Here is a 26,223-nt window from a genome sequence, read left to right on the forward strand (position 1 = left end):
CTAATCTTTGTCTCCCCATCATTTTTTTTTTCAACCAGAGATCCTGACTTTGTCACAAAAAACCCAATGTAACCACTGTTGATGATTCTATAGACTCACATATACTGATAAAATTAAAAAATTAAGAATGGTTTATTTCTTAATAAAGGTAAGGGTGGTAGCCCATTATTAGGGTCTCTCTGATTGTTGCAGTCCCGTGGGACCCAGGAACTCAAGCTGTCACTGTCCCTCGGCCACCAGGGCCAGGTGTTCAGGGGACAGCCTTTGGGTGGCAGCCCTGAAAACCAGGCCCTGGACGTGCCTCAAAGCGCCCCTCTGGGAGGCCCTGTGGACCAGGGCAGAGGGAGGGCGCAAAGATGGGGCCCGCCCCTTGGAGGCCAAAGATGGTGCCTGCTGAGGAAAAAAAAGCTGAGTTTAAAAAAAACCACAGAGAAAGGAAAAACATGGCACCTGCCCGCGTTAGTAAGTCTGGGGAGAGTGTGACAACGGTTCCCACCAGGGCCTCTGTCCCGAAGAGAGTCCCAGCAGGCCCGCCCCTCAGGCCAAGGCTCTGAAATCAGCAGGAGAATCTCTCTGGAGTCAAGTCTGGGTGCTTTTCAGAAGGCTGCTTCTGCGCAGGGCCTTTGGGTCTCGTGGGCACAGCCCGTTGGTCGTCAAAGCCAGGTGTTTGGGGAGCTTGTCTCTCAAGTGCGTGTCTTAAAAGCTGGCTGACAGATGGGGGGCACCCACCCTTCACTTCCCAGGGAGAAGCCCTGAGGTTGTGCATTCCTTTGCAGTTATGGATGATGGAACCGTGTCTCTGCTGCCCCTAGCAAGGTGGACAGGAGAGGCTTTTTTTTCCTCATTTACATCTGTGGAGCTGCTGCTCAGCTAATTTTCAGGGTCCCTCCCTGCACCGCCCTCCCGCCCCGCAGACATTGTTCCACATGGAGCTGTAGATCCAGCGCGGCCACAGGAGGAGGTGAATCAGGCTCTTTCTTTGGCGCAGCCTTGCACCACCTCCTCTGTCGCTTATTTTTGGTCTAATCTTAGCTTTGGTCTCTCTCTCTGCAGGGCATGCAGATAATTGAATAGCCTGCCTTTTGTTCCATTTCTAGTTGGAGACCTTAATCTGGTCTAGAAAGAGACTTTTCCTGCAAGAGGCCATCTTTGTGAACCACCTATAAAGTGGGACCGAGGTGAATTTGTTACCCGGCCGATTGCTATGTAGCCCGTGAACTGGATTCTGTCTCTTGGTGAAGCTGCTCCAGTGAACCTTTCCCCACATAAGACAGGCCCCCACCCTGCCCGCCCGGTGTGTGGAGCAGAAAGCCAAAACTCCTTTGGAAAGAAACCCCCCTGACCAGATAGTCTGGCGGTGGGGGCGTTGAAAACCCCCTGGGAAGTTCTTGATTTCACTAGGGTGCCTTTACCCGTAGGACTTTGGTGATATGGTCTGACCGAAGCCAGAAAATGGGGGGACGACAGCAAATGACAGCAGGAAGACACTTGCCAGAAGAGGTCTGGAAACGGGGGGCCATTGTGAGGGGGACCGTGAAGGCCCAAGACTCGCTGGTGCCAGCCTCCTTCTGGCACCCAAGCCATGTCCCCTACACATAACAGCTAAGCCCGGAACCGTGGGGGGGATGGAAAAAACAAGCCTCTCTCTTTACAAATTGGCTTGTTTTCATCAGGGCCTGCCGAGGCGATGTGGTGCTGGGGGCATGAGACAGGAAGTTTTTAAGTACAGTGGTGCATGTTGACTTGTACATGCAAGGGGGTCATGGGTAACCACACAGCTCAGGGTATTTGCAAGAATAGTTCCAAGTTCTCACTTGCCCACAGCTGGTTATGGGGAAGTGGTTTCCACAGCGAGAGGGGTGAGATGTTGGTATTACCCTGGAACAGCAGCACTTCGCTGGTTTCTTCTCACCAATGCTCTCTAGTCATAGTTTCCCTCGACGCACCAGAAACTTCTCTGTTCTTCCACAGCTGTTCAAACTGCATGGACGTGACAAGCGCAGGGATGCCATGAGTTCTGAGCGGCAAACCCAGCCGGAACCACATCCAGGGACGGAGCCGTGTTCACGAAGCGCAGGCTTCAGGAGCCATGAGAGCAGGCGGCCGCCCAGGTGCCTGCCCAGACGCCTGCCCCTTCAAGAGAGGTCCATCAAGGGCCACAACACGCACGACGGGAAGGGCACGCGGGCATGTTAGACACGGGCGCTCACGTGCGTGAGAACCTGAGGACGGTCTTAGAGGTTGACCAAGGTCATCCATGTTTAGGGATCTGTTTCCTAGGTAAATAACTTCAAATATGGAAAAAAGGTTTATGCATAAGAACAGTTGGTCCCCAGCACAGGGAGAGTAATTTAAAATTGAACACAATTTAAATCATCTCCATGATTTAAATATGGAAATGGCAAAGAAAACTGTGACACCTTCACTCGGCTGGCCGTTAAGGGAACCTTTACAAACGGCGCGATGACATGGGAAACCCTTATGTTACAAAGACACGTTTTAACAAACCTAAGATGCAAAGTGGCTTATTTTATTTTAGTTTGTTTGCTCAATTATTTATTTATTTATTTTAGGTGCTGCTGATATGGTATTTTTTTTAGACTATTTTAAATTATTTATGTATTTTAATGGAATTTATTGTGGTGACATTGGTTAATAAAATGACACAGGTTTCAGGTGTACGGTTCTGTAACACATCAACGGCATATTGTACGGTGTGTCCACCGCCCCGTCTCCTTTCATCTCCATTTATCCCCTGTTACCCTCTTCTACCTCCCAAAGGCCCCGTTCCCTCTGGTAATCACCATACCGTTGTCTGTGTCTATGAATTCTTTTTTTTTTTGCACAATCCCTTCACCTTTCTCACCCATCCCCCACCCTTCCCCTCTGACGGCTGTGAATCTGTTCTCCGTATCTATGAGCCTCTTTCTATTACAAATTGGCTTGTTTTCTTCGGGACCTACCCAGGCAATGTGGTCAGCCCCAGGTAGTATCTTTCTGTGGATGTGAGTCTCAGGAAAGAAGGAGACTAGAAAACTTCTACCCTTTTCGCCACCCAATATTAAAGGAGTCTCTTCTCTTCCTGAATGTGGGTGATCTCAGTAATGATGGCTCATTATTCTGAGGATTCCTTTATTTCCCCCATCCCCACCCTCTGCTTTTGTGAAGCCGGGTAGGGGGTGACCACAGCAGGGCCAGTTCAGCCCTAACTGGTATGTCCTGGAGCCGACGCGTAGTTTCATTTTCTGGTGGTTACCTTGGCACCAAAAAGAGTGTGGTGTCTTCGGCCTTAGATTTGGGCAAGAGCTGTTTATAGGACAACGGGAAATACACAAGTCAGCATTTTTGTAAAAATAATTACGGAAGGTGGGAGACTAAGGGTTTCTAATCTAGGGAGCATAGGAGAAGAAATGTTCATCATGCCCTGGCTGGTGTGGCTCAGTGGATTGAGTGCTGGCCTGTGAATCAAAGGGTTACCAGTATGATTCCCAGTCAGGGCACATGCCTGGGTTCCAGGCCAGGTCCCCAGTGGGGGGTGCTTGAGAGGCACCCACACATTGATGTTTCTCTCCCTCCCTTTCTCCCTCCCTTCCCCTCTCTCTATAAATAAATAAATAAAATCTTTTTTAAAAAATAAATTACTTAGAAGAAAATATTTTTTTAAAAAAAGAAAAATAAATGTTCATCACATACAATGTGTTAGTGCCGTTCACCCAACAAGGGAAAAAGTCCTCAGGAAAACACATAATGGAATAGATTTTTTTTTTTCTGACCAGCATCTATTCTACTTCCTTCCCAGTGCCAGAAACCCACAGTTCTTTGAGGAGTCACTCTTCCTCATAATCCTCAGACTTTAAGTTTATGTGAAATTCATCCAACCCACATTCCAGGAATGTGCCCTGATTCGCCTAAGCCAATCAGTGAAACCCATCCCCATAGCCACAGTGATTGGTTAGGAATTGGTAGGAATTGGGATTCTGACCTTAAGTCAGTCAAATCCAAGAGAAACTAGTGATTGTTTTTTTCCAGTGAAGATCCAACCTCTCTGTTCTCTGAAAAAGAGAAAGAAAAGAAAAAGAGGAAGGATTCATGTAACACTATGAGGTACCTGGGACTCCCACACAGAAGGATCAGAAAGAGAAGAACAATAGCATCCGAGGTTCTGCCTGAAGCCAGAGGCCCCCTGTACCCCTCAGTCTTGAAGCCACAGGATTTATTATTTGAGCTTCTTAGAGCTGGGCCTGTTTGCTTGTTTGTTTTTCTCCTTGAAACTACCCAGGTTCTGAGAAGCATCTCCTGTGTGGAGATGCAGCATCTGTTGGAAGTCATGGCCCCGGCTGAAGTGTGCGATTGGTTGTACTAGAAAAGCCGGAGGGAATTTGGCAAACACCTTGTTAAATAAGAGCGGTTTTTAAATTTTGTCGTGCATGGGAATTACCCAGAGGTTTGTTAAAACACAGGTCGCTGTGCTCCGCCTTCTGAAGCGGAGGGAGCGCTTGGAATTTGCATTCCCAACGAGCTCCCGGCGTAGCCCCAGCCGTGCTCTGGCACTGCCCCTGGGAACCGCTCTTACCTGGCTTCGCTGCTGTGGTCTGCCGTCCGTCCGGCTGGTGCTAAGGTCCTGTGCCACATATGAAGGCTGCAGCGTTAAGGAATTTGATACGTAAGATCCCACATATTGGAACATCATAGCTACGTCTTGCATCCATCAGTAAGGTCCTGTAAGAAAGAATTTAGGCTACTTTGAAATGGGCTCATTTCAAAAAATGACAAGGCAGCTTTGCTAAGAGATGCCTTTCCAACCTGTCGACTTTCACCAGTAACATGGAGCCTAGAAGGGCCGTGCTTGCAGACATCTCTCTCCAGGCTGAGGCCAGTGTGAGCAGAGGCAGGGACGCAGGAGACCTAACAGGAGAAAAAGCTGGCGTCCAGCTGTGGCCCTAACTCCTCCTCCCCACCTTCTCCTATGAAATGTTTGTCTTACTGAAACTGGGCAACCAGCTCCTTGTGAAGGTGCGTAAGTACCTATGCTAGGCGTCAAATATCTATCACTTCTGCACATTGCGCCACCTCCGCAGGGGCCAAGATGGAGGTCGAGGCCTCTCACCAGGGGGCCAGGAGGTAGGACCTTAGGGGTGGCTGTATCATTGGGCCCGCGCTGGGAAGCACACATTCCCAGGCCCAGTTAAAAGGCAAGGTATGCAACTGAACAGGCTCTCCACTTCTGGTTATTCAGCCCATAGAATTGATCAGAAGTAAAGGGATCAGAATCCTGCTATCATCAGAAGGGTGTTGCATTGCCCAAGAAACCCCAGGACCAGCTACAAATGGCCACGGATTACTCAATACCTAAGGCAAAGCCCAGGCTCCTAACTCGCATGAACAGAAGGTAAGCACCCCCAGAAAAGGGTCTTCCCCAGCACATGCATGTGTCCACAGAGGACATTCCCCAGGGAGGTCAGCCAGGGGGCTGACCAAGGATCTCAGTCACATCTAGGCTCTGAAAGGCCCTATGGACAGATCAACGATGCAGCCCCCACAGCCCCTTTTACGGCACGGGGGTCCTAGTTCTATGACTCTGCTCACACCTGTGTTTAGGGAATGTTGAGCTAGTTAAGCTTCTTCCTTGACTTTGGGTTGTCGCACCTCTAGAAGCAGTTCAGTGTAAGCGCGCAGGCTCTGTGCGTCCCGCGATGCTGGAGGCTAGCGAAGAGGGACCAGGCACACCCCCGCTGCTTCCCCGGAGACAAGGTCCGTTCCTCCCACTTTCCTGAGTGAGTGCCTGCACACTTCTCACAGGCGTGGGTGGCCGTGTCGTTAGGGGACGGGGCCCTCGTCCCTGAAGGGGGTTGTGCAGTGTTGCCCGGCAGGCGTGTGTGGGAGTGTGTGTGTGTGATATGAAAGCTGTGGGCAAATGGACTTCTTTGTTGCATTGCCCTCATGATACAATTGTACTCCAAAACGTTTCATCATTACAATTCTAAACTAATTTTGGGTATAAAAGTTAGAGTATTTTAAACAAAATGAAATAATCATGGCTTATAAAAGTGAATACTTTTTGAGTTTCTCGCAACTCTTTTGAACTTCTTCTTTAGCAAAAAGGACCCTAGCTCAGTGTGCATTTCTTATCGTTGTAACTATAACCTAGACAATCCATCTGTTACACAGCTCAGCTTCCTCAGGAAACCTACAAACAGAGTCCTGCTTGTAGGCGGAACTCACACGCAGGCGGCTACCCTTCCCTGTAACATTAGCCGGGCATTTTGCGGTGCGTGGGTTCACCGGAAGCAGACAACAGGACCACACGGCAGGTACGCGCCGCCTTTGGAAAAGCGGTGAATCCTGTGTGACTATTTCAGTGGCTCTTAGCTGTTACTGTGCATGTGGAAATCCTGATACACTTGCTAGAAATATCAGTTTTCAGGTCCACATCTAAAAATTCGGATATGAGTGGTTTAAACAGTCATTGCTTGTGATTTGAGTACAGGTGGATTGCATTTTGGGAAATAACTTGGCTGCTGGTTAAGAAGATAACCTGTGGTTGTATCAGAGTCTAGTTCGGGGACCCACTTGTACCATTTGCTGTGTGACCTTGGCCAAGTTGCTTAACCTCTCTGAGCCCCAGCCCCAGTTGACTCTTCTGTCAAATGAGGCTATTAATAGTCCCAAAGCTCTACCACCTCCTTGTGAGGACCAAGGAGACACTGCAGAAAACACACTTGGTCTAGACTAAGTCTCAAAGATGTTAGTAATTGTTCTTTAAAAAGCATGATTTATATAAATATGTACTTACAAATGCCCTGCTTAATGGTATCCATTCGAGTAGTGAATTCTCCTAGAGCACATATATTATAATTCGATTTATAAGCTTCATAATTTCAACGTGCCGGAGGCACAGTTCCGGCGCACAGCAGAGCGTCTCTATGATAGCCCCCCTTCCTCCTCTCCTGGTTCCCCGCCATGTCGCATCTTCCTACCCTTTGCTGTTGTTCCTTTCAACCAGTGGCTCTGATCTGCCAGATAAACAAAAGCAAACTCATTACCAGTTTACTTTTTAAAAGAGCATCTTTATTATTTCTCCAGGCTGAACACAGAACCAAACAGAAACGTTTCATGCTCTGGGCCACCTCCGCCCAGAACGAACGGATGACCATCACTCAATTGTTGCCGATCATAGTGCAAGCGAAGGAGAGGGGAGGGTGGTGACGAATGTGTCCTGAGATCTCTTGGAGCAAACAGTCCCCAACACAGTGTGACATTGAAAATAGATTACGACAATTAAATAGTATAAATAAGTTGAAAGTTAAGTTAGGAAGGGTCCCAGAGTGTGGGTGTTTGGCAACAACCAGCCCACAGGAGAGGTAGCTGTGCAGGTCACGGGGTGTTTCCGAGGCTCGGGCCCCTGCTTCCTGTTGGCCCACCGAGGTCACTGGGCTCCTCAAAGCTTCCAGGCCACTCAGGCATTCAGCTCCAGGTCAGTGATGTACTCCTGGACCCAGGTCTGACTGGGGTCGGCACAGACCTGCCGGCTTCTTTTGGTGAGGAAGCTGTGGAGAGGAGGGGGAGGGTTACACGCCGAGCCATCCGGCAGGGGCGGCCCGGGGTCCCCCGTGGCCCTGGCACCCACGCTCTGTCCTGGCAGCTCAGGGCCTGCTCCCTCTCTCAGGCCAGGGAGCTGCTCTCACCGACTCAGGGAGCCCCTCCGAGGACCCTGCTACCGCCTCCCTCTCCCCCTCCCTTCCCTCTGGCTGAACCAGCCCCCACCCTGACTCCGCAAGCCTCTGGCCAGGTCGGGCCACACCTCGGAGACTGGGTCGTGCATAGCTGATAGGACGTCCTGGAGGACAGGGCCTTCCCAGGATGGCCCCCTGGCCTGCCTGTGCCCCCACCCCACACCCTCTCCATCTCCCCAGGCTGGCACTTACATGACACCGGGCTGGGAGCACTGGCTGCTGGTCTCAAAATAGTCGGCTATGAATTTACGCGGAATCTGCCGGGAGGTGTAGGAGAAGCAGCAGGCGGTCGGGGTGTCGGCGCCAACTGGAGAGGAAGAGACCGAATGAGCCTGAGTCACAGTGCAGGAGAAAAGGCAAGACCCGAGGTCTGACCCTGAGTGGGTGAGGAAGGCACGGAGCCAGACAGCAGCCTTGCCCCGGGCGGGGGCTGGGAGGCAAGGTCTCTAGGAGGCAGTGGGCGTTTTTGCCCGAACTTTCCCTGTCTTGGTCCTTGGTTCTGCCTGTACCCTTGTTTCTCTCTGAGTCTTCCTCGCGGGCGCTGTCTCTCTCTGCGACAGACACCCCAGCCACTGTTTTCTGATCTCCCTTCAAGAAGCCATATCCCCCGCAAAACAGAAGCCTCAGACATATCTCCTAAAACATCCAAGGGACAGAGCTCTGGGGCGTGGGGACGGGGACCAGGATGAGTTAGTGGAAGAGCAACACCACTTGGGTTTGCCTCTTGCAAACTCATTTGCTTAGGTCCTTCTGTTGCCATCTGGAAAATGGGACTGGTACGCCCCCACCCCAGACCCCCGGCTCTCAGATGCGGAGACTAGGCTCCTAACACCCTTCTGTAAGATGAAAATACAAGTCTTGCAGAAAAAGCAAAGGTGCTTTATAACCCTTTTAAGAAGTCCTCTATTTTCTCTTGTGGGCCCTCAAGGCCACAAGAAAAGATGGCTGTGGTCGGACTGTGGCCAGAGAGTCGAGGGTACCTACAGCCACAGCACAGACTCACGTGGTGCGGCGAAGCCCTGGCTGCAGAGGGCGGTGGCGCAGAGAAGGACGGCCAGGGCGGCCCCGGAGGCCTGCATGGTGCCGAGGGACGGTGGGGGCGCAGAGAAGGGAGAGCAGAGACGGAAGCGGGCGCTCACTGCTGGCTGCGTCCCTCTGCCGCCGTGCGGAGCCATCGCCCCTGCTCTTTATAGGCCCCCTGGCGGATGGGGAAATGGAATCCGGGGGTGAGCTGGAAATTTTTAAGCACAGTGGTGGTGTCAGGCTGAGTGTTGCGCAACTCAGGTCCCGGGCGACCACAGGGTCTCGGCATAACCAAGAATAGCTTCTCAGAGCCAGAAGTCGGAGACCACAACTCATGTCAGCTTGTTCTGGTTTCTCACGAGGAAATGGTTTCCCCTGAGAGCAGGAGGAGAGAAGTGTTTCTAGGCTCAGGGCTTGTCTTCACTGGTCCCTTTCTGTAGAGACTGATCGAGGCACGAAGCCCCCCTCTCCGTCCTCCCCAGCAGAGCTGACCCTTCTGCGCGTCCTCAGCTGCCCTGGCCACTCGGATGGGGTAGATGTGGGGGTGTCGTGGAGGGTGGCACACCCTCCCTTGGAGGACGAAACTGAATGAAGGAGTCCCCACTAGAGGACTAGGAAGCATGAGGTCATTTGTCTATTCATCTAACAGTCACTGAATGACTAGGTTCGCTGGGTTAAACACTAGTTGAGGACCATAAAGGCACATTAGATGTGGGTGTTAATATATCAGGAGCCTAAAAACGTTAATACCTATTAACCTAAAGGACGCATTTCCTGGAAAGAGTTCTAAAGAAATAAACCCAAGTACAGAAGCGACTTCAAACATAAAGGTATTTCTGACCCCGCATCTAAAATAAGGAAACCTTCTCCGCCACCAGGAATGATAAAGTAAGTTAGGATGCACCCAATTGTTTATTATGACACCTTTAAACTGAATAAAATGTAGCAGAATAAATATAATATCAGTTATAAAAAAGTAAGATGAAAAATCATACAAATTGTACAAGATGAAGAGTTGTACACATATACACACACATAGGACAAATATTGTAACTATATACATACATATATAGCTTACACACATAAATGCTAGACATAGAAAAAACAAAAAGCATTGGAGAAAAGTGTCCTATTGCAGCAATAGTACGTCCATATGTGTGAAAGACCTATGGGTGAATGATTTTCTTGTTTTTCTCTTTTTCTGGAGTTTTCTTAATTTTTTTTTGAAGTGAGACTGTATTGCCTTCCTAGCCGTCTCACACATCGACAGACACATTTTGTTTTAAAACATTTACAACAACACTGGTTGGGAAGGAGATTGTTGTCAGTTAATATTAACTTGCAAGAAATTCTTGAGAAATACACTGAAGTTTCTGCCCAATGGACTTTGCTAAAATAAAGCTTTGATTTCCACTTCTCTGGACTATATTTAAGGAACCTGTAGATATTTACATAAATAATGCCAAATTTAAAGCCGTTTTCTTCCATGGACAAAGCCAGAGAGGAAGCATTGAGGGTGGGAAGTGGGGGTGGGTGGGGCAGGAAAAAGTGGTGGCAGGAAAATGGAGACAAATGTATTTGAACAATAAAAAAAAATTTTTTTTAAGAAAAGGGTTTTTAGTGATAGTATCAGGTAAATGACACTGTCAAATGGTTCAGGAAAAAACCTTTGTGCTATATTTGCAACTAGTATTTTATAAGTTTGAGAATTTCTCAAAATAAAGTTATGTAATAAATCAACTTAAAACGAAAATACACTAGTTTATTACACACATTTTTTTCTAAATTATTTTTACATGTTAACAATGGTTTCTAAACCTTTCAGTTTTTAAGATCTTAAATGTATAAACTGTGACAAGAATTTCAGAATAATGGGAATACAGCGGTCCGTGATTGTCTTAAACCTGGTAGATCCAAAGGAGGGATGTGCAAAAAAAAAGTTTTAATAAATAAATAAAGCAATATTCTTTTCAATTCATAATTTCAGTGGTGGAAAAAGGCCCACTTTCTCAGTCAGGTCTGTATGGTGTTTTTTTCCTCCTCCATTCTTTATTATTTTACTGTTACATGATTAATAAGCATAAATCACATTTCATAATGAGAAATAGATTTAGCTCTTGGCACTGGGCTTTGCCGTCTAGACGCCCGGGTCTCGCAGGAACAGGGAGAATATGCAATCGGGTCCCCACAGCGCTGAGCAGAAAGCGCTAAGTTGCCCAGGAGAAAGGTGACCGAAGGCTCAGAACGCCAGGAGCAGAGAGCAGTGACGCCCCCTGGGAGGGCTGAAGAAGGCTCCGCAGCAGGGCTGGCACTTGGGCTGGGTCCCGAGACCCACGCAGGGCTCGGGCACACGTCGGTGGGGTGGCGGCAGAGGTCCCGCTGTCGCAGAGTCGCAGGCGCAAAACTGCCGGCTCAGAAGGAGGAGAGACCCGTCCACGAGTGCGGGTGGCGGAGCAAATGCGGATGATGAAGCTACACTGGGGCCGGACCGGAGGACTTCGATCCCGCCCCCCACCCCCCCACGCCCCGCAAGGGGCTAGAGCCATGGAGGAAACAAGACATAGTGAAGTGCGGCCACTCCTTAGGAACTCCGTCCTTCCTGTGTCTTCAGAGCTCCCGTCTCTGCAAACGCGTGGGCTGCGTTCCTGTCCCATCCCTGTGACGGCTGGTGCTGGCTTTGAGGGAGGCGAGGCAAAGGCAAGGTCAGGGGCCATAGCCCGGCTCACCCAGGCTCCAGCATCCGGTGCTTTCCCTCATTACTGCCCGTTCCAAGAGTGGAGTCTATCACCTGTTTCATGGGAAACTCGGGACCACAGCGCCGCCGCCGCCCCCGCGCCGCGCCTCCTCCGCCCGCCCCGCGCTCCGCGGACACCCTGGGCTGCGTCCGTCCGTCCTGGCCTCGCGCTCCGCTTCAGTTCCTGAGGCCGGCGTCTCGGGTCCGGCAGGGCACGAAGGAGGAAATGGAAAACTGCCGAGTCAGCCGCTTTCTGGTCGTAGACCCTGTTATCTACCTCCGTGATGGCAGCACTTGCCACATAGGGTTCTAATGCATTATTTACCTAATTTTCTCTTCAAAAAATGAAGACCAGGTCCTGTTGACTTACACCAAATTCATGCCATGTCTTGAGGGTGGGTTTAATAAAGGTGATTTATTGAATATAAAATTTCATCTTAGTATTTATATACGTAAGGCTTTCCATATTAATCCTAGAACCAGGAAATCCCCCTTTGTCTTGATGTGTTTTTACTGGAATAGGAAAATAACATGCTTGCATGTAAAGTCAGTGCTTACTCAGGATATATTCACTGTGAGGGAGCCTTAGGGTGCGTGCGTTGCTTATGACGGGTCTTAGAAATGTCCTAGGTGGTAAACTGATATTCCCACCTCAATTTTTAATTACGGATTTAATTAACAGTATGCGTTGGGACGAAGTCCCACGGTAGAGCTGAAATACTAAGAGGAAGGAAAGGGTCAGAAAGGCCATGGAGTCAAGGTGCTGACATTTGGGGACCCCCGAGATCTCTCGGGCAGTGGTGGCAGTAAGTAGCCGGCAGCGAGCACGGGGCCCCGTCAGCATGGGGGCGCTTCCTTTGCAGCCCAACTTCCAGCCCCTTCCAGCCTCCTCGAGGCCCCGCCTCAGGCCAGGAGAGTGCGCCAGCCATGAGTTCAGGGAATTCTGCAACGTCACCGCCTTGTCCTGCTCTGGTCCCCACCTCGTTGCTCCCAAGCCCTGGCCCTGCTGTGCTGGCTTCCTTTCCGTTTCTGGCCCCGCAATTCCACCTGCCCAGGGGTCGGTCTCAGCTCTCCTGTTTCACCAGCTGTGGCTCCGCGGATGGGTTCACTGATAACAATGCGCTTGTTCGGTCTGGCCTTGGCCTTCTTCTTTCAGGCGTGGCCCAGAGTCAGGCTGCAGCAGGCTTGGCCCCCCCTTCCTGTAGGTAGAAGCAATGTCCTGGGGGCCCTGTCCAGCCTCCTAGAGAGACTGTGTTCCCATGTAGCCCTTCCCTCTGCTGTCCTGTCTTGAGTTCTTTGTCATGCTCCTCTGGCCAAGGGTCTGCATGTGTGCAGTAGATCAAGGCACACGTGCTGACGTTGCACCACATCCTTCCCGTCTCTCTGCTGCTCCTTCTGCATTCTCTGCTCAGTAGAAGGCATCCCCTCTTGCCCAGCTTCCAAGCCAGACCTGTGTCCCCCTTGGCTCGTCCCTCTCGTTCACCCCCGTCAACCTATAGTAGCCCGCCTTACCCACGGTTTCCCTTTCCTTGGTTTCAGTTACCTGTGGTCAGTTATGGTCCAAAATATTTACTAAAAATTCAGATTTAAACAATTCATAAGTTTTAAATTGTGTGTTGTCCTGCCCCATCCCAGTGGGGATGTGAATCATCTGTTGGTCTAGTGTAGCCCCAACGGTATATACGACCTGCCAGTTAATCACTTAGTAGCTGTCTCAGTTATCGGGTTGATTGTGGATATCACAGGGCTTGAGTTCAAGTAACACTTATTTTACTTAACCATGGCTTCAGAGCGCAAGAGTAGCAATGCTGGCAATTGGGATGTGCCACAGAGGAGCCACGGATGCTTCCTGTTAGGGCAAAGGTGTGCATGCAGCATAAGAAAGGCACACAGGGGTTGGCAGAAGGAGGTTTACATTTGTGAGTGAGCAAAACAGTGTATTCTTCTATTAGTATATATTCTGGGGTTATATATCCATTATCCATACAAACAACTGTGTAAACCTACTTTTGTTGGATATGCTGGGTAGTACTAAGGTGTTACGCAACCACTGGGGGTCTTGGAACGTGTTCTCTGAGAAAAGGGGAACTGCTGCATCCAATCACCGACTCTGTTGCATTTTGAAATGAAGTGGATCTGCTTCTCCCCATTCCCACTGCCGCTGTCTGAGGTCAAACCCTCACCATTTCTTACCAGGACAACCAGCTGTAAGAGGGTCCTCTCAACCGGCCCTTCCTCCGGCTTGCCTCTCTCACACAGCATCCAAAGTGATTTTGTTAAAGTGCAAATCAGTCTCTGCCCCTTTCTGTTCAAATACTCGCTATTGTTTCCGGCACTAAATGGGAGCCTCTCCTCTGTGACCGGATCTCTGCTTCCCTCTGTGTCCACGCTGCTTGCTACCTTCAGACTTCCTGGAAACCGAGCCTCAGCCCTCTGACTCCGCGTAATCCCTGGAAAGCGCAGGTCTCCTTTCTGCTTTTTATGAATGCGGTGTCCACTCGGCCAGGCCCAACTTCCCCTTCCGGTAAATCACAGGGCAGAGCGAAGCGCTCCACGCGTGGCTGCATCCCACAGCAGCTGCAGGGATTGACGTTCAGAACAAACAAGGAAAACTACTCTCTAATTCTCTAACTTTGCTAGGGAAAAGAGAGAAACGCATGGGTTCCACTGTTTAAAGGCATGCAATATGTAAAACTAAAAGACATTTTACATCATAATCACAAAACTTTGGCTGTTAAGCTTGTAACGTACATGTATAATGAGCACATTTTCTTTTTCTGATTTACTTATGATCTAGAGCCAGACCTCTTTGGTGTCATTTCCAAATCTATCATGATGAGTTGCGTTCTTCCGTAGGCTACGTATCTGTCTGTGCTTCAGTTTCCTAATGTGAGACAGGGGACAATAATAGTAGAATTAAATACATTAGCATCTATATGCCCTGGCTTCTGTGGCTCAGTGGATTGAGTGCCGAACTGTGAACCAAAAGGTTGGCAGTTCGATTCCCAGTCAGGGCACATGCCTGGGTTCCTGGTCAGGTCCCCAGTAGGGGGCGCACAAGAGGCAACCACGCATCGATGTCTCCCTCTCTTTCTCCCTCCCTCTAAAAATAAATAAGTAAAATCTTTCTAAAACATAAAATAAATTCCTTAGCACCTATAATAGAATTAGAACTGGCTCATAGCAAGTGTTCCTGTGGCCATGGGCATTGAGCTAGAAAGAGGGAGTGAAGGGAACTAGATGTTGGACTGAGTACACTGGGGCGCATGAGCCTGCTTGCTTAGCCAGGAAGCCCCAGCCTCACACCCCAGGGCACCACAGCACTGTGCTCTGCCAAGGGGGTGACACTCCTCCCTCCCCCTTCCAGGACTGGATTGTGGGGGGGCACTGGGGGCGCTGCCGGGCCATAGAGCCTGTCAGTATAGCTAGGGGGTGGAGACCTGTCCAGAGCCTGGGAAAGCTTGGGAAGTTGGTCGGTCATTTTGGAAAAGCATCTGGTCCTTTCCAAACCTAAGCTCCTGGTTATAACCCCAGGGGAACCAAGGACTTGCTCCCTCTTGCCCACCCAGTGACGCACTCACCCCATTCCTTCATGCACCCTATCACGGGGGCCACGGCCGTGGGGGTCTCGCAGCTACCGGGGCCTGCAGCAGACAGCCTGGGCTCTAAAAGGACTAATCTCTCTCTCTCTTCCTCCCTGGCCTCTCTCTCTCCTCTCTCTTCCTTACTCTCTCTCCATGACCTGCACGTGTACCGTGCACACACCTGTTGTCTCTATAGCCAAGTGGCCTCAGCAGCCAAGGGGCCTGTGGCCATGGGGACTCCACATGCAGACTGCAGGAGGGGGCCTGAACACAACAGCGCAGCCATGCACTGCGGCTAGGAACACACGCTAAGCCAGCCAGATGCTGCCCTGGACTGGACTTCAATATGGAGCAGACACTCTGGGCACTGGCTTTTGACTTGTTCTTGCTGAGGACACAGCTGGACTTTTTCCATGGTGAGATGAACAGAGACGGGACACTGGGAAGGCAGGAGGGGAACCCCCTTAATTTTACATCACTGATCAAGTTCACCGCAGAGCCACATCCTCCCATGCAGGTCTCAGGAAATTCTCCGTTAAACGCCACAAGAACGCATTTTCCACAGATGACATTGTTAGTTGCTATTATTATTATTGCTGAATATTTCAATTAATCTATTTCATGTATTTAAAAAAGTGCAGCCTTCTTGTTCTGTGCCTGAATAACCCTACCCACACACTCTTTTCATGGCTAACCATCCTTCAAGTCTCAATTCAATTTATAGTAGAAAAACAATGAGAACAATCTGAATGGACTGACCTAAGCAACATAATGGTTGAAGATAAATTTTGGTGTAAAATTTTGGTATATCCATGCAATAAAATATGCATGCTAATTTTTTTAATAACTTTTAAGTTGTTAATGAAAAGGAGGAATATAAAGTAGCAATAATAAGATATACCAGCTCAAGGAAGTAACAAAATTGCTAAGTAACAACAGTAAAGGGCAAAACTGTGCGGAATGCTGGATAATTATTGTTTTCTTATGATTGTCTATATTTTCTAAATTTTATGCAGTAACTATGAGTATTTTCTATTGAGAACAAAGCAAATTAATATAAATTTTTACAAAAATCAGACATCATGGTTTTGGGAAGCCTTTTTTAACACTTCACTGCCACTTTCCAAAGCGTGTGTCCTCAATGCCTGACTTGGTGCCTGTCGTATAGTAGGTACTTAGTTACGTTTTACTGAAGTATCGTCCTCTCCTGCTGGATATTCCAGAAGAGAGCTAGAAACAAGCATAAAAGCCCTGTTTGAAGGAAGGGAGGAAGGTGCTTCATAGAGAACGCTGAAGGTTCCCTTGCACCTGTTGGACACTGGCGAGCCGTTGAGCTTCTCTCAGGATTTAACACCCGCTGTGTCCCTGCCCTCCGCCCTTGACTGGCACAGATCAGGCTGTGGTGGGAGTCAAGGTCCTTCCCCTTTAAGAAGAGTGGGGCCGACTGGCTGCGGGGGGAGTGTGGCCGCCCTGGGGAACTGCTTCAACCAGTTAACCAGTCCATCCTCCCCCGGGCTCCGTCCTGAACCCCTCACTTTGGATAATTGTGGGCTCATTTCTTTAATCTGCAATCCTGTTTCCCCCAAGGGACTTGGTTACCATACTGGCAAAACCAAGGGATTTACCTTCTTCTTGATTTCTTTTTTAAAAATATTCTATTTATTTTTAGAAAGCAAGGAAGGGAAGGAGAAAGAGAGGGAGAGAAACATCAGTGTGTGGCTGCCACTCGCACATCCCCAACTGGGGACCTGGCCCGCAGCCCAGGCACGTGCCCTGCCAGGGACGTGAACAGGCGACCCTTTGGTTCGCAGGTGTTGCGGCTCACCTTGGATTTCCAACAGCAGAAGTCGCTTGCAAGCACGTCGCCAGTTCTGGGCATTCCACCTCCTTGGGGCCAGTGCTCTCGGCTCCAGCACCCAGCGGTCTCCCCCACACTCACGCATCTCAGCACTCTCGTTCTAGAACACAGAATATCAAGACCGGTCACCTCTGTCTCCTGCTCCTTATCCACTTTGGCATCCCCCTGAGGGTTTGGTATCTTCAGAGATCCCCTATGTTTGCATCTCAGAGGGCCACGCCTGTAAAGGAAGTTTGGTTATCTCTGAACCAGGAGTTGGAAGACCTTGTGTCTCCTGTGTGACATCAATCAAGTCTTTTAACTTCTCTAGGTTCTGCTATAAGAGCAAAACAGATTGGGGTCAGATAAAACCGTGGACAGGGATATGCTGGCAGAAATCAAAAGTCCCGGGGCCTTCGCAAAGCCTGTCACTTCTGGGTTGCCAGTCATACGTGCGGCTTACAGAGGCTGGGAGGACAAAGTGACAAAACAGATGTGAAAGTGCCCAGAACAGAGTTATGAGCACAGTGCTGGCATAGAAGGGGAAATCTCTGTGTTACCACGAGCGAGGGGAAGTGAACAGTTTCCCTGGAGCAGGAGGGCAGGGCAGGGGGAGGCCTGGCGTGCATCTGGAGGTCCCTAAAACCGTGTCAAGTTTCTCTCTCGTTTCTCAGACTCCTGAGCTGAAAAGACCGAGTCCTAAAATAGTATCCCTTACAATAAAGCCACTGAGTACGCGGGCTGAGGAGAGGGGGAGGAGGGGAATTATTAACTCATCAGGGCTGGGGAATCACATTTCGAACAGTGTAAGAATGCCCAGTTTGCTCTTACGTCACTCAACTCAAGTGGAGTTTGCCTCCTGTTACCTGTCATACCCACTTCCCTTAAAACTGGTAGTTTGGGCTGCCTCCAGATGATTACTAAACAAGTATTTATTGAACACCTACTGTGTGCACAGAGATAGGCATAACACATTTTCTGCATCAAGGAGCTCTCTGTCCCCCTGTGGGACGCAATCAAATAGGTGGAGATGTTACAGGCAGGAGGCAGCTCCAGATCTGCAGAAGCACAGAGGGCGATGCAGAATCCAGCTGGAGAAGAGGTTAGGGAAGCTTCCATAGAGATGAGCCCCCTTTTTGTGATCTTTTTGCTGTGTATCCAAGAAGCATTTCTTATCATTCTCCATTACCTATTACTTAGAAATGGCCTCATTGTAGAAACCTTAGCTAAACATATTGGCACACAAGCCCTTTGTACTCTTGGTGTTGAAGTTTGCTAGTGTGAACACAACGTTACTGCTGGGACTTCATGAACAAAACGTTTCCCCCATGAGCCAAAGACGAAACCAAGGCTAGGAAGCTACAGTCTGGCTCAGAGCACAGCTCCGTGCAGACTCATTGCCCATTCCTCTCCGTCCTCCTGCTCCTTATGCCCCAGAGCAGGAATCTCCCAAACCGCCCCCCGACCCCAGCTGGACAGCCAGCACACGCCTCTCGTTTACACGGAGGCCTCTCTGTAAAGGCTCCTCCTGAGCACACGGTGAAATTTAGACTTGACGTGGAACTATTGTCTACAGCTGAGGGATGTGCTGACATTTTGTTTCTACCTCTGCTATGATACTTTATGAGACTCATGGGATAGTTAGTTCTTTTTAAAAATTTTTATTTATTTATTTATAGAGAGAGGAGAAGAGAGAAAGAGAGGGGGAGAAATATCAATCGGTTGCCTCTAGCATACCCCCAACCTGGGGATCTGGCTCACAACCCAGGTGTGTGCCCTGACTGGGAATCGAACCGGTGACCTTTTGGTTGGCAGGCCGGTGCTCAATCCACTGAGCCACACCAGCCAGGGCTGGGGTAGTTATTTCTGTCACTATCAACACCATCGCTAGAGTAAGAAGTCTTTGACGTGAGGGATGGGGCCTCATTCTGTTCTACCTTCCCTGACAAAGGGCGATGACTTCTAAATTGGATTGAGCGGAAAAGGCATGGGTAACAAAGTCTGTGTAAATCCCAGGGAACACAAGTCACATCCTCTTTCCCTTCAAGTAAGGTCTTCCACAGACCAGGAGGTACCATGAGAGGTACTAGCATCGCGATATCAGGGATCACAGAACAGTAGAACTGGGGACAGGGTCTTGGTGAAGATCAGAGCATGTGAAACAAGACTCACACAAGGAGAAGGGTGAGGACCGGGGGTGGCAGAAAGAAGTACAATCTGTACAAGTGTGTGTGGGGGGGGTGTGTGTGTAGGTGGTGGCAGAGGCAGTAAAATGACACTGTTCTGTATTTGGGGACCCTAAAGCACCCCACGATGCTGCTCTGCCCCCTTCTATCCCCTGTCTCTACAGCACCCGGTGCGCCTGGTTTCCTGTTTTCACACTTTACTCTTTTTTTCTCATGGCAGAGGCAGGTAGCAATGGTGGCTGGGTGTGAGCAGGTGGGTCAGAGAACAGTTGAGCTGAAGGTGGGCAGAGATCTTAATCCAGCCATCCTAACCGGACCCTCTGGCCCGCGGCACGTACCGCGGTATTCCTGGCCTTGTGAGCCTCACCGGGTCACCTTCATGGCAGCGTCAGGCCTCAGGGCTGAAGCCTCCCAGAACCCAGCTGCCGAACCAGGTGGGGCTTTATAGGAACACAAGGAATTCCCTTTCGATGGCTGGGAAACACCCACATGCTTGGGTTACATGTTTGATCCATAACGTAGGGAAACTCATTGCTGGGTATATCCAACCCCATTTTTATACTAGAGAGACATCTTTTTTTATGTTTTAAATTAAGGCTGACATTCAATATCATTTTATGTTAGTTTCAGGTGTACGGCATAGCGGTTAGACATAATTTATGAACGTAAAAAAGGTGAAGGGATTAAGAAGTACAAACTGGCAGTTACAAAACAGTCAGGGGCATGTAAAGCACAGCCTAGGGAATATAGTCAATACTATTGTGATGGCTGCACATTGTGTCAGATGAGTGTTGGGTTCACTGAGGGGATCGCTTTGTAAATTACAGGTCAATTATGGAAGAACGTGCTTTGTCTGGGTCTTCCAAGCTTGATTCTTACTGGTTTCTTTCCCCTTTTCTATTATGGGTCCCAGTGAACATACTGAAACTTTTATTTCTTTCCCCTTCTGTTCCTTCCTTGTTCTAGAAGAGACTGGCCCAAACTCCTGAATTCCCCTTCTGTTTCCTTCTTGTTCTAGAATAGATTGGCCCAAACTCCTGAATTCCCCTTCTGTTTCCTTCTTGTTCTAGAATAGATTGGCCCAAACTCCTGAATTCCCCTTCTGTTTCCTTCTTGTTCTAGAATAGACTGGCCCAAACTCCTGCATTCAGCCCTAGTGAGATGGTCCTTTGTGCGGTGCAAAGCCCCTAGCGAGCAACAGTTGCTCTGTGGCCACATTCTGTATTTGCAGCAACAGGGTGGAAAGCAAATGGATTTTATAGTCAGAAGACTCTCGTTTCCAATCTGGGCACAGCAACTTAACTGTGGCCTTGAGGGCGTCAGTGAGCTCCCCTCTGTTCTGCGACCTTTACGGCCCCCCAAGAACAGTCGCACCCCTGCTCAGGGTGGGGGTGGGATTTGACGTCGTGTCCTAAGGCAGCTCGCCCAGAGTCTGGCACATAGCGAGTGTTCAGTAAGTAGACCATTGTCCTTCTGCACATTCAGTGCTGGACTCTTCATGCCCAGGGAAGCATACAGGGCACTAAGGTCACTCAGCCCGGCAGAAGGAGGCCCAGGGATGTGACCTCAAGTCCTGGCTCCCCCTTCCTTCTTGAGGCCCGGCTTGTGGCAACCCTGGAAAGACTGACACGAAGCCTCCAACTTCTGGGGGTGCCAGCCGCCGAGAGCAGCGGGGTTCTTGTCTACAAGCCTCGCCTAGCAGGTGTGAATGTTTCATCCTTCCTCTCGGGTTTACAATTCTCTCCTCGGTCATTGCCTTTGGCCTACCACTTCCCTCCAGGGTACAGCCCCCTTCCCTTCCACCTCCCCCTCCTTTCCACCATGATGACCACGCCCTGGGGAAGAGGAGCTGCGACGAGCTCCCCACTGTCAGCTAGCTTCGGTTTCCTTATCGGCACCATGACATCATCTTCAGCCTGGAAATTCCATTGGCCTCCCACCTCTGTTCCAGTCCTCAGAGGTCCTATAAAGAGGGGGTCCCAACTCAGTGTCAGCACAGAACACAGTCGGGTTCTGAAGCTTCTGGGGTCTGTAAGCCTCCGCTCCGAGAAAGCCTCTTCTCCGCCAAGACCATGAAGCTCTGCGTGACCGTCCTCTCTCTCCTCGTTCTGGGCGCTGCCCTCTGTTCTCCAGCGCTCTCGGCACCGAGTAAGTGTGTCCATCCAGCTACTACTTCTGGGGCCATGTGTAGGCACAGCCCGCTTTTCCAGTTGGGGCTGATCCAACAGTGGCATCTGGGGATGGCACAGAAGGGAGCTGGGAAGATTTTTAAGTAGCCTGCTGTTAAATGTAGTGTCTACTAGACATTCGGTTATAGTCGAGTTCCTATTTTATTAAGAAATAGTAGCCAGCAGACTTGTTTAAGAAAGTCCCCGTCTCTCTGTGTGTCTTGGTTTCCTCATCTGTCAAATGGAGCTAGACGTGCACTCTGAGACCCAATCCAGCTCTGGGACCTTCACTTGGGATCCTGTATTCAGGAAAAGACTCCTACCTGGGGCAGGTGGAGTTGGGTACAAGGGACCGTACTTGGGGATCTGGTAACTCCACAGAGATGCCGCTTGAGTATCTTTTACTAAAAACCAAAGCAAGAACTCCTCATGGAGCTTTGATCTCACCTGGGCCTTTCTTTCCAGTGGGCTCAGACCCTCCCACCGCCTGCTGCTTCAGCTTCACCACGCGGCAGCTTCCTCGCGACTTCGTGGTAGATTACTACGAGACCAGCAGCCTTTGCTCCCAGCCAGCTGTCGTGTAAGTACAGACCTCTGGGCTGCTCTGGGAGGCAAGGGCGAGGGCAGGGTTAGATTAGGGGCCTATTTAGGGCAGGGAGAGAGGCTCTAACAGTAGGGTGGCAGGTCTCAGGGCTGAAGCCCTCCCAGAAAGCAGTAAGGAACAAAGTCATGAAGTCACCTGTTGAGTCCTGGAAGGAGCTGGGAAGGAGTCGAGGGACAAGATGCTGGGGTTCTGGAAAAAAATTAGCCAGAGGCAAGGGAACCAGAGAGAGTCAAAAAGATCACAGGACGTGTGGGCTGATTTCTTAAACCATGCTTAGAAAAACACATGGAAAATTTATTGCTGGGGCACTAGAAGATGAATGGGGAGACACAGCCATGTTGATTGTAAAACTAATTGGTTCCTAATCTGGGCAACCTTGAGGCCACAGCTAAATCCAGGGGGGGAGTTACAAGGAGTCCGTTTCCAGTACGGCCCCGGAAGGGTCTTGCTGCCCACTGGAGCTGTCCCACGTGAACTGTGGTCACGCAGAGGGAGACATCTACCACCAACAAGGTCCCGTGCGATTCTAATCTATCCGCTCCTCTTTCCACAGATTCCAAACCAAAAGGGGCAGACAGGTGTGCTCCAACCCCAGTGACTCCTGGGTCCAGGAGTACATAAACGACCTCGAACTGAACTGAGCCGCCCCAGTGCGGGGCCAGGTCTTCAGGGAAGTCCCGGAGCCCCGCGCTTCTCAGCACGATGCACCTTCTCCGTGTTCACCGCTGCTCCCAGCAGTCCCTGTTCCTTCTCTTAACTTAATCTTCATCATGTGCTCTGCTATAGTATTTGGTGTTATTTCCATAATTTATGTTGGTTTTACCAAAGGACACATGTCTCCTGTGGGGATGGTCTGCCTCCACTGTGTCTCTGCTCTTGCAGATATGTGGGTGATGCAATTGATCCTGTGTTTTCAAAATAAAACTAAAAAAAAAAAAAATACAGTTTCTTTGTGTTTTCACTTGATGTGGTAGGATGGGGCCTGCTTGGTGTTATTCACAGGGACGCACTACTGTTTCCAAACACAGTCAGAATGAGCAGTTGCTGAGGACTTCATGTGGGCGCAATGCTCTAAAGACAAGATCTCACTTAACTCTTTCAACAAGGATTTTAACACCCTCATGAAATAGGGACTCTGCCCTGGCTGGTGTGGCTCAGCTGCCTGCGAAGCAAAGGGTCACTGGGTGTATTCCCAGTGGGGGGCACATGCCTGGGCTGTGGGCCAGGTGCCCACTAGGGGGCACACAAGAGGCAACCCCACATTGATGTTTCTCTGCCACTCTTTCTCCCTTCCCTCCCCCTCTGCCTACAAATGAATAAGTAAATAAAAATCTTTTGAAAAAAGAAAAAGAAATAGGGACTCTTACCTCCGATTTTACAGGCGAAGAAACAGAGACAGGGAGGTGAGGTGACTTGCTCAGGCCTCTCGGTCTGTTTGGAGAGCACTGTGAGAGGGTGAGCCAGAAGGACTGCGTCATGCTAGGGCTCTCATTTCACATCCTGTAGAGAAGCTGTAAATAGCAGCAGCAGCACCATGTAGAGGGAAGATGGGGTAGTTCCGAGCCAGAAAAGGGGCCCTGCCGCTCATTGCCAGTGTATCATTAGGAAGCTCATCTTGCCCTATGGACCTCAGTGTTCACATCTGTAAAGTGGGGGCAGTACTATCCACTTAGAAGGGCTCTTCAGAGGTCACAGGGTCTGACACCTGGAAGATTCTCTTTCTTTCTCTGAGCCTCAGCTTTTTCACTTACAATGGGCATAGTGTCTCTTTTCCTAGCAGCGTCGTGTGGATGAGATTAGTTAGCGGGTCAGGTCTCTGAAGCCCAAAGCAAAGACGGCACATCATCATGAGGACAGAAGAGAAGTCAGATTTGGCCCTGGAGTGTGTTGGGTGCGACCTTGTTCCATGAGTCAGAACAGGGCTCTGAGATAGAACTACATGCGCAGCCAGGCTTCAACCCACAGAACGCAGAACTGCAGTCTGTCAAAGCTGGGAAGACCCTCGCAGGCCATCTGGCCCAGCCCCCTCGCGGTCTGAAAACTGAGGGCCAAGGACTGAGGAGTGACTTGCCACCCAGCAAGTGTGTGACAGCAGGACTCCAGCCAGAGCCAAGTCCCAGGATAGTCCCCTTTTCTGTGCTCCTTATGACTTGCCTCTGTGGTGCCAAAAAGGACAACCCATCCTACCTTTTTGTTATTTTATTTACTATTACATTTCCTCTTTATTAGGTATATAATCTTTCACTATGTAACCTGTTTTATTTGTGTAATCTGCCTCCCTTTCTCTCTCTTACTATATGTTTTGTATTTGGAAAGGTCTGCATTTTTGTTCTGCTAGTTATTTTATACTGTGACCTTTCAGTACTACCCTTGCGCCATTCTCTTTTTGGGTTATTACCTTTGCGTCCTACTATAAGTAATAATCATAAAATTAGCTAATTTCCTTCTTTTCTTTTTTCCCCCCTCCCCACCCTAAACCCCTAATAACTTTGTTTTAGATTGTCTTGATTTGGGGTGAACACTTTGTAAGTCATATAAATGTTTAATCACTGTGTTCTGCATCTGAAACTAATATAATATGGTATGTCAACTGTAATTTTAAAAAACAGAAAAAATAAGATTGTCTTGATTACCTTAATTTTTGGAACTTTTGTGTAAGTTTTAGAATCAGTTTATAAAATTTCATTAAAAATCCTTAAGATTTTAATTGGAATTATATTAAAGTTCAATTTGGGGAAAACGGACATTTCCATGATCATGAGTCTTCTAATGCAGGAACTTGGCATATCACTCTGTTTTCTTTTTAATTTTTTAATTTTAATCATTATGGTGTTTTTTCCCCATTATCATTTTGTCCCTTCCTACCCTCGCCTCCCAGTATACAGCAATAACTGTTTATTAAGATATTTTCAAAGCGTTTCGTAGCAATACTGTAGTTTTCTGAACCTAATTTGTTAGATTTATACTTAAGTAATTGATGGTTTTTGATAATACCATAAAGGCACTTTTAAAATTTATTCTGTAATTGTAGGACTTCACAGCGTTTAACGGGTCTGCCTTCTCACCGGCAGCTGTGAGCGCCGGTGCCGAGCGGGCAGGGCCCGGGCAGGGCAACCAGTGCGTCGGGCAGGGCTGTGGGCACGTCGGCTCCCCCATTGTTCAAATAGGTCTTTCTAACTCTTTTTTTAAAATGTGAAATTGACTTATTTTTAAATTTTTCAATTACAGTTTACTTTCAGAATGACTTTGTATTGCTTTCAAGTGTACAGCACAGTGATGAGACAATCGTATATGTTACACACAAAGTGTTCACCCTGGTATTTCCAGGGCCCACTTGGCACCAGATGTGGTTACTACAATATTACTGACTGTTCTTCCTGTGCTGTATGTCACGTCCCCACGTTCGTTCTGTAACTACCAACTGGCACTTAATCCCTTCACCTCTTTCACCTGGTCCCCACAGCCCATCCTCCGGGGAGGTAGGTCTCGAACTCCTTCCGCGTTTCCTTCCAGGGAGAAGGAGAGTTGGGCGCCGTCTGAACTCCCGCCCAGGAAGGCGGCAGGCACACAACCTGCGTGTCTGCGGTCTCCCGGCTCCTGCCCTCCCGAGGGCAAGGCTGGTCATGAGGCCCTTTATCCCAACACTTCCAAGCATGAGAATCCTGAAAAAATGTTGCATCTTTTTAGAGGAACATATACTCATTTTAGAAAAGTCAGAAACTGCAGAACAAATTGATGGCAAAATGTGCCCTTCATCTCATCACCAGGAAATACACATAATTACATGTGTGTTCATATATATACATATACCTATGTTATATCTCTTCAGGGAGTGTGGTACAAAATAATCACTGCAGCACACTCCACAAACATTTTAAAAACTTTTCTCCTTTTTTTTTTGACACTCAATAATAAGTAGTAAACAGTTCTTCATGACAATGTAGGTACTGCTACAACTCCAAAGCATATTCATTGTGGATATACCACATTTTGCTTACTAATTTTTGACTGATGGACATTTAAGTGTCTCTAATATGTTGCTATCAAAGGATTCCCTGGGAACTAAGTATCTCCACGCACCCTCGATTATTTCCTTAGGAAATGTTCGGAGAAACATTACTGCTGGCTCAAAGGTTATGCATTTTTTTTATCCAAAGATACGTTGCCAATTTGCTCTTGTGAGAGAATGTACTTTATACACAAAAAGTTTGATGAACCTCAACATGCTGAATATATTTTAATTTTTAATTATTTGACAACAATAATGCTTTTATTTGAGTTTTTACTTTCAAGTCACATGCATTTTCTTTTTTGCTTATTTTATTTTAAATCACATACATTTTAAAAACAATTT

At 48.8% G+C, this 26,223-nt stretch overlaps 2 protein-coding genes across 3 annotated transcripts; one reads left to right on the forward strand and one right to left on the reverse strand.

Annotated features, from left to right (window-relative positions):
• Positions 1 to 7,456: 7,456 nt before the first annotated feature.
• Positions 7,457 to 8,812, reverse strand: LOC129086598 (C-C motif chemokine 3-like). Its single transcript, XM_054593213.1, has 3 exons — positions 8,737 to 8,812; positions 7,926 to 8,040; positions 7,457 to 7,547 (listed from the first exon to the last, which is right to left on the reverse strand). Exons 1-3 carry the CDS (start codon positions 8,810 to 8,812, stop codon positions 7,457 to 7,459), a joined length of 282 nt encoding a protein of 93 aa, XP_054449188.1.
• A 12,357-nt stretch (positions 8,813 to 21,169) lies between these two features.
• On the forward strand, positions 21,170 to 22,510 carry LOC129086683 (C-C motif chemokine 4). 2 transcript variants are annotated; one of them, XM_054593354.1, is made up of 3 exons: positions 21,170 to 21,245; positions 21,731 to 21,845; positions 22,423 to 22,510. In XM_054593354.1, the coding sequence occupies exons 1-3, from the start codon at positions 21,170 to 21,172 to the stop codon at positions 22,508 to 22,510; spliced, it is 279 nt and encodes a 92-aa protein (XP_054449329.1). The 2 variants fall into 2 exon arrangements, with proteins under 2 accessions (XP_054449329.1, XP_054449330.1); XM_054593355.1 differs by having other exon boundaries at positions 22,438 to 22,510.
• The last annotated feature ends 3,713 nt before the right edge of the window (positions 22,511 to 26,223 follow it).

The sequence above is a fragment of the Pteronotus mesoamericanus genome, unplaced genomic scaffold (assembly GCF_021234165.1).
Source record: "Pteronotus mesoamericanus isolate MK-2021 breed Mesoamerican mustached bat unplaced genomic scaffold, CSHL_Meso_final scaffold_408, whole genome shotgun sequence".
Taxonomy (NCBI): domain Eukaryota; kingdom Metazoa; phylum Chordata; class Mammalia; order Chiroptera; family Mormoopidae; genus Pteronotus; species Pteronotus mesoamericanus.

Coding starts and splice junctions, on each gene's coding strand:
- LOC129086683 (XM_054593354.1), top strand. CDS start 21,170: ATGAAGCTCTGCGTGACCGTCCTCTCTCTCCTCGTTCTGGGCGCTGCC. Junction 21,246..21,730: donor TCCAGCGCTCTCGGCACCGA/GTAAGTGTGTCC, acceptor CTTTCTTTCCAG/TGGGCTCAGACCCTCCCACC. Junction 21,846..22,422: donor TGCTCCCAGCCAGCTGTCGT/GTAAGTACAGAC, acceptor CTCTTTCCACAG/ATTCCAAACCAAAAGGGGCA.
- LOC129086598 (XM_054593213.1), bottom strand. CDS start 8,812: ATGCAGGCCTCCGGGGCCGCCCTGGCCGTCCTTCTCTGCGCCACCGCC. Junction 8,041..8,736: donor CCAGGGCTTCGCCGCACCAC/GTGAGTCTGTGC, acceptor CTTCCTCTCCAG/TTGGCGCCGACACCCCGACC. Junction 7,548..7,925: donor TGCTCCCAGCCCGGTGTCAT/GTAAGTGCCAGC, acceptor TCCTCTCCACAG/CTTCCTCACCAAAAGAAGCC.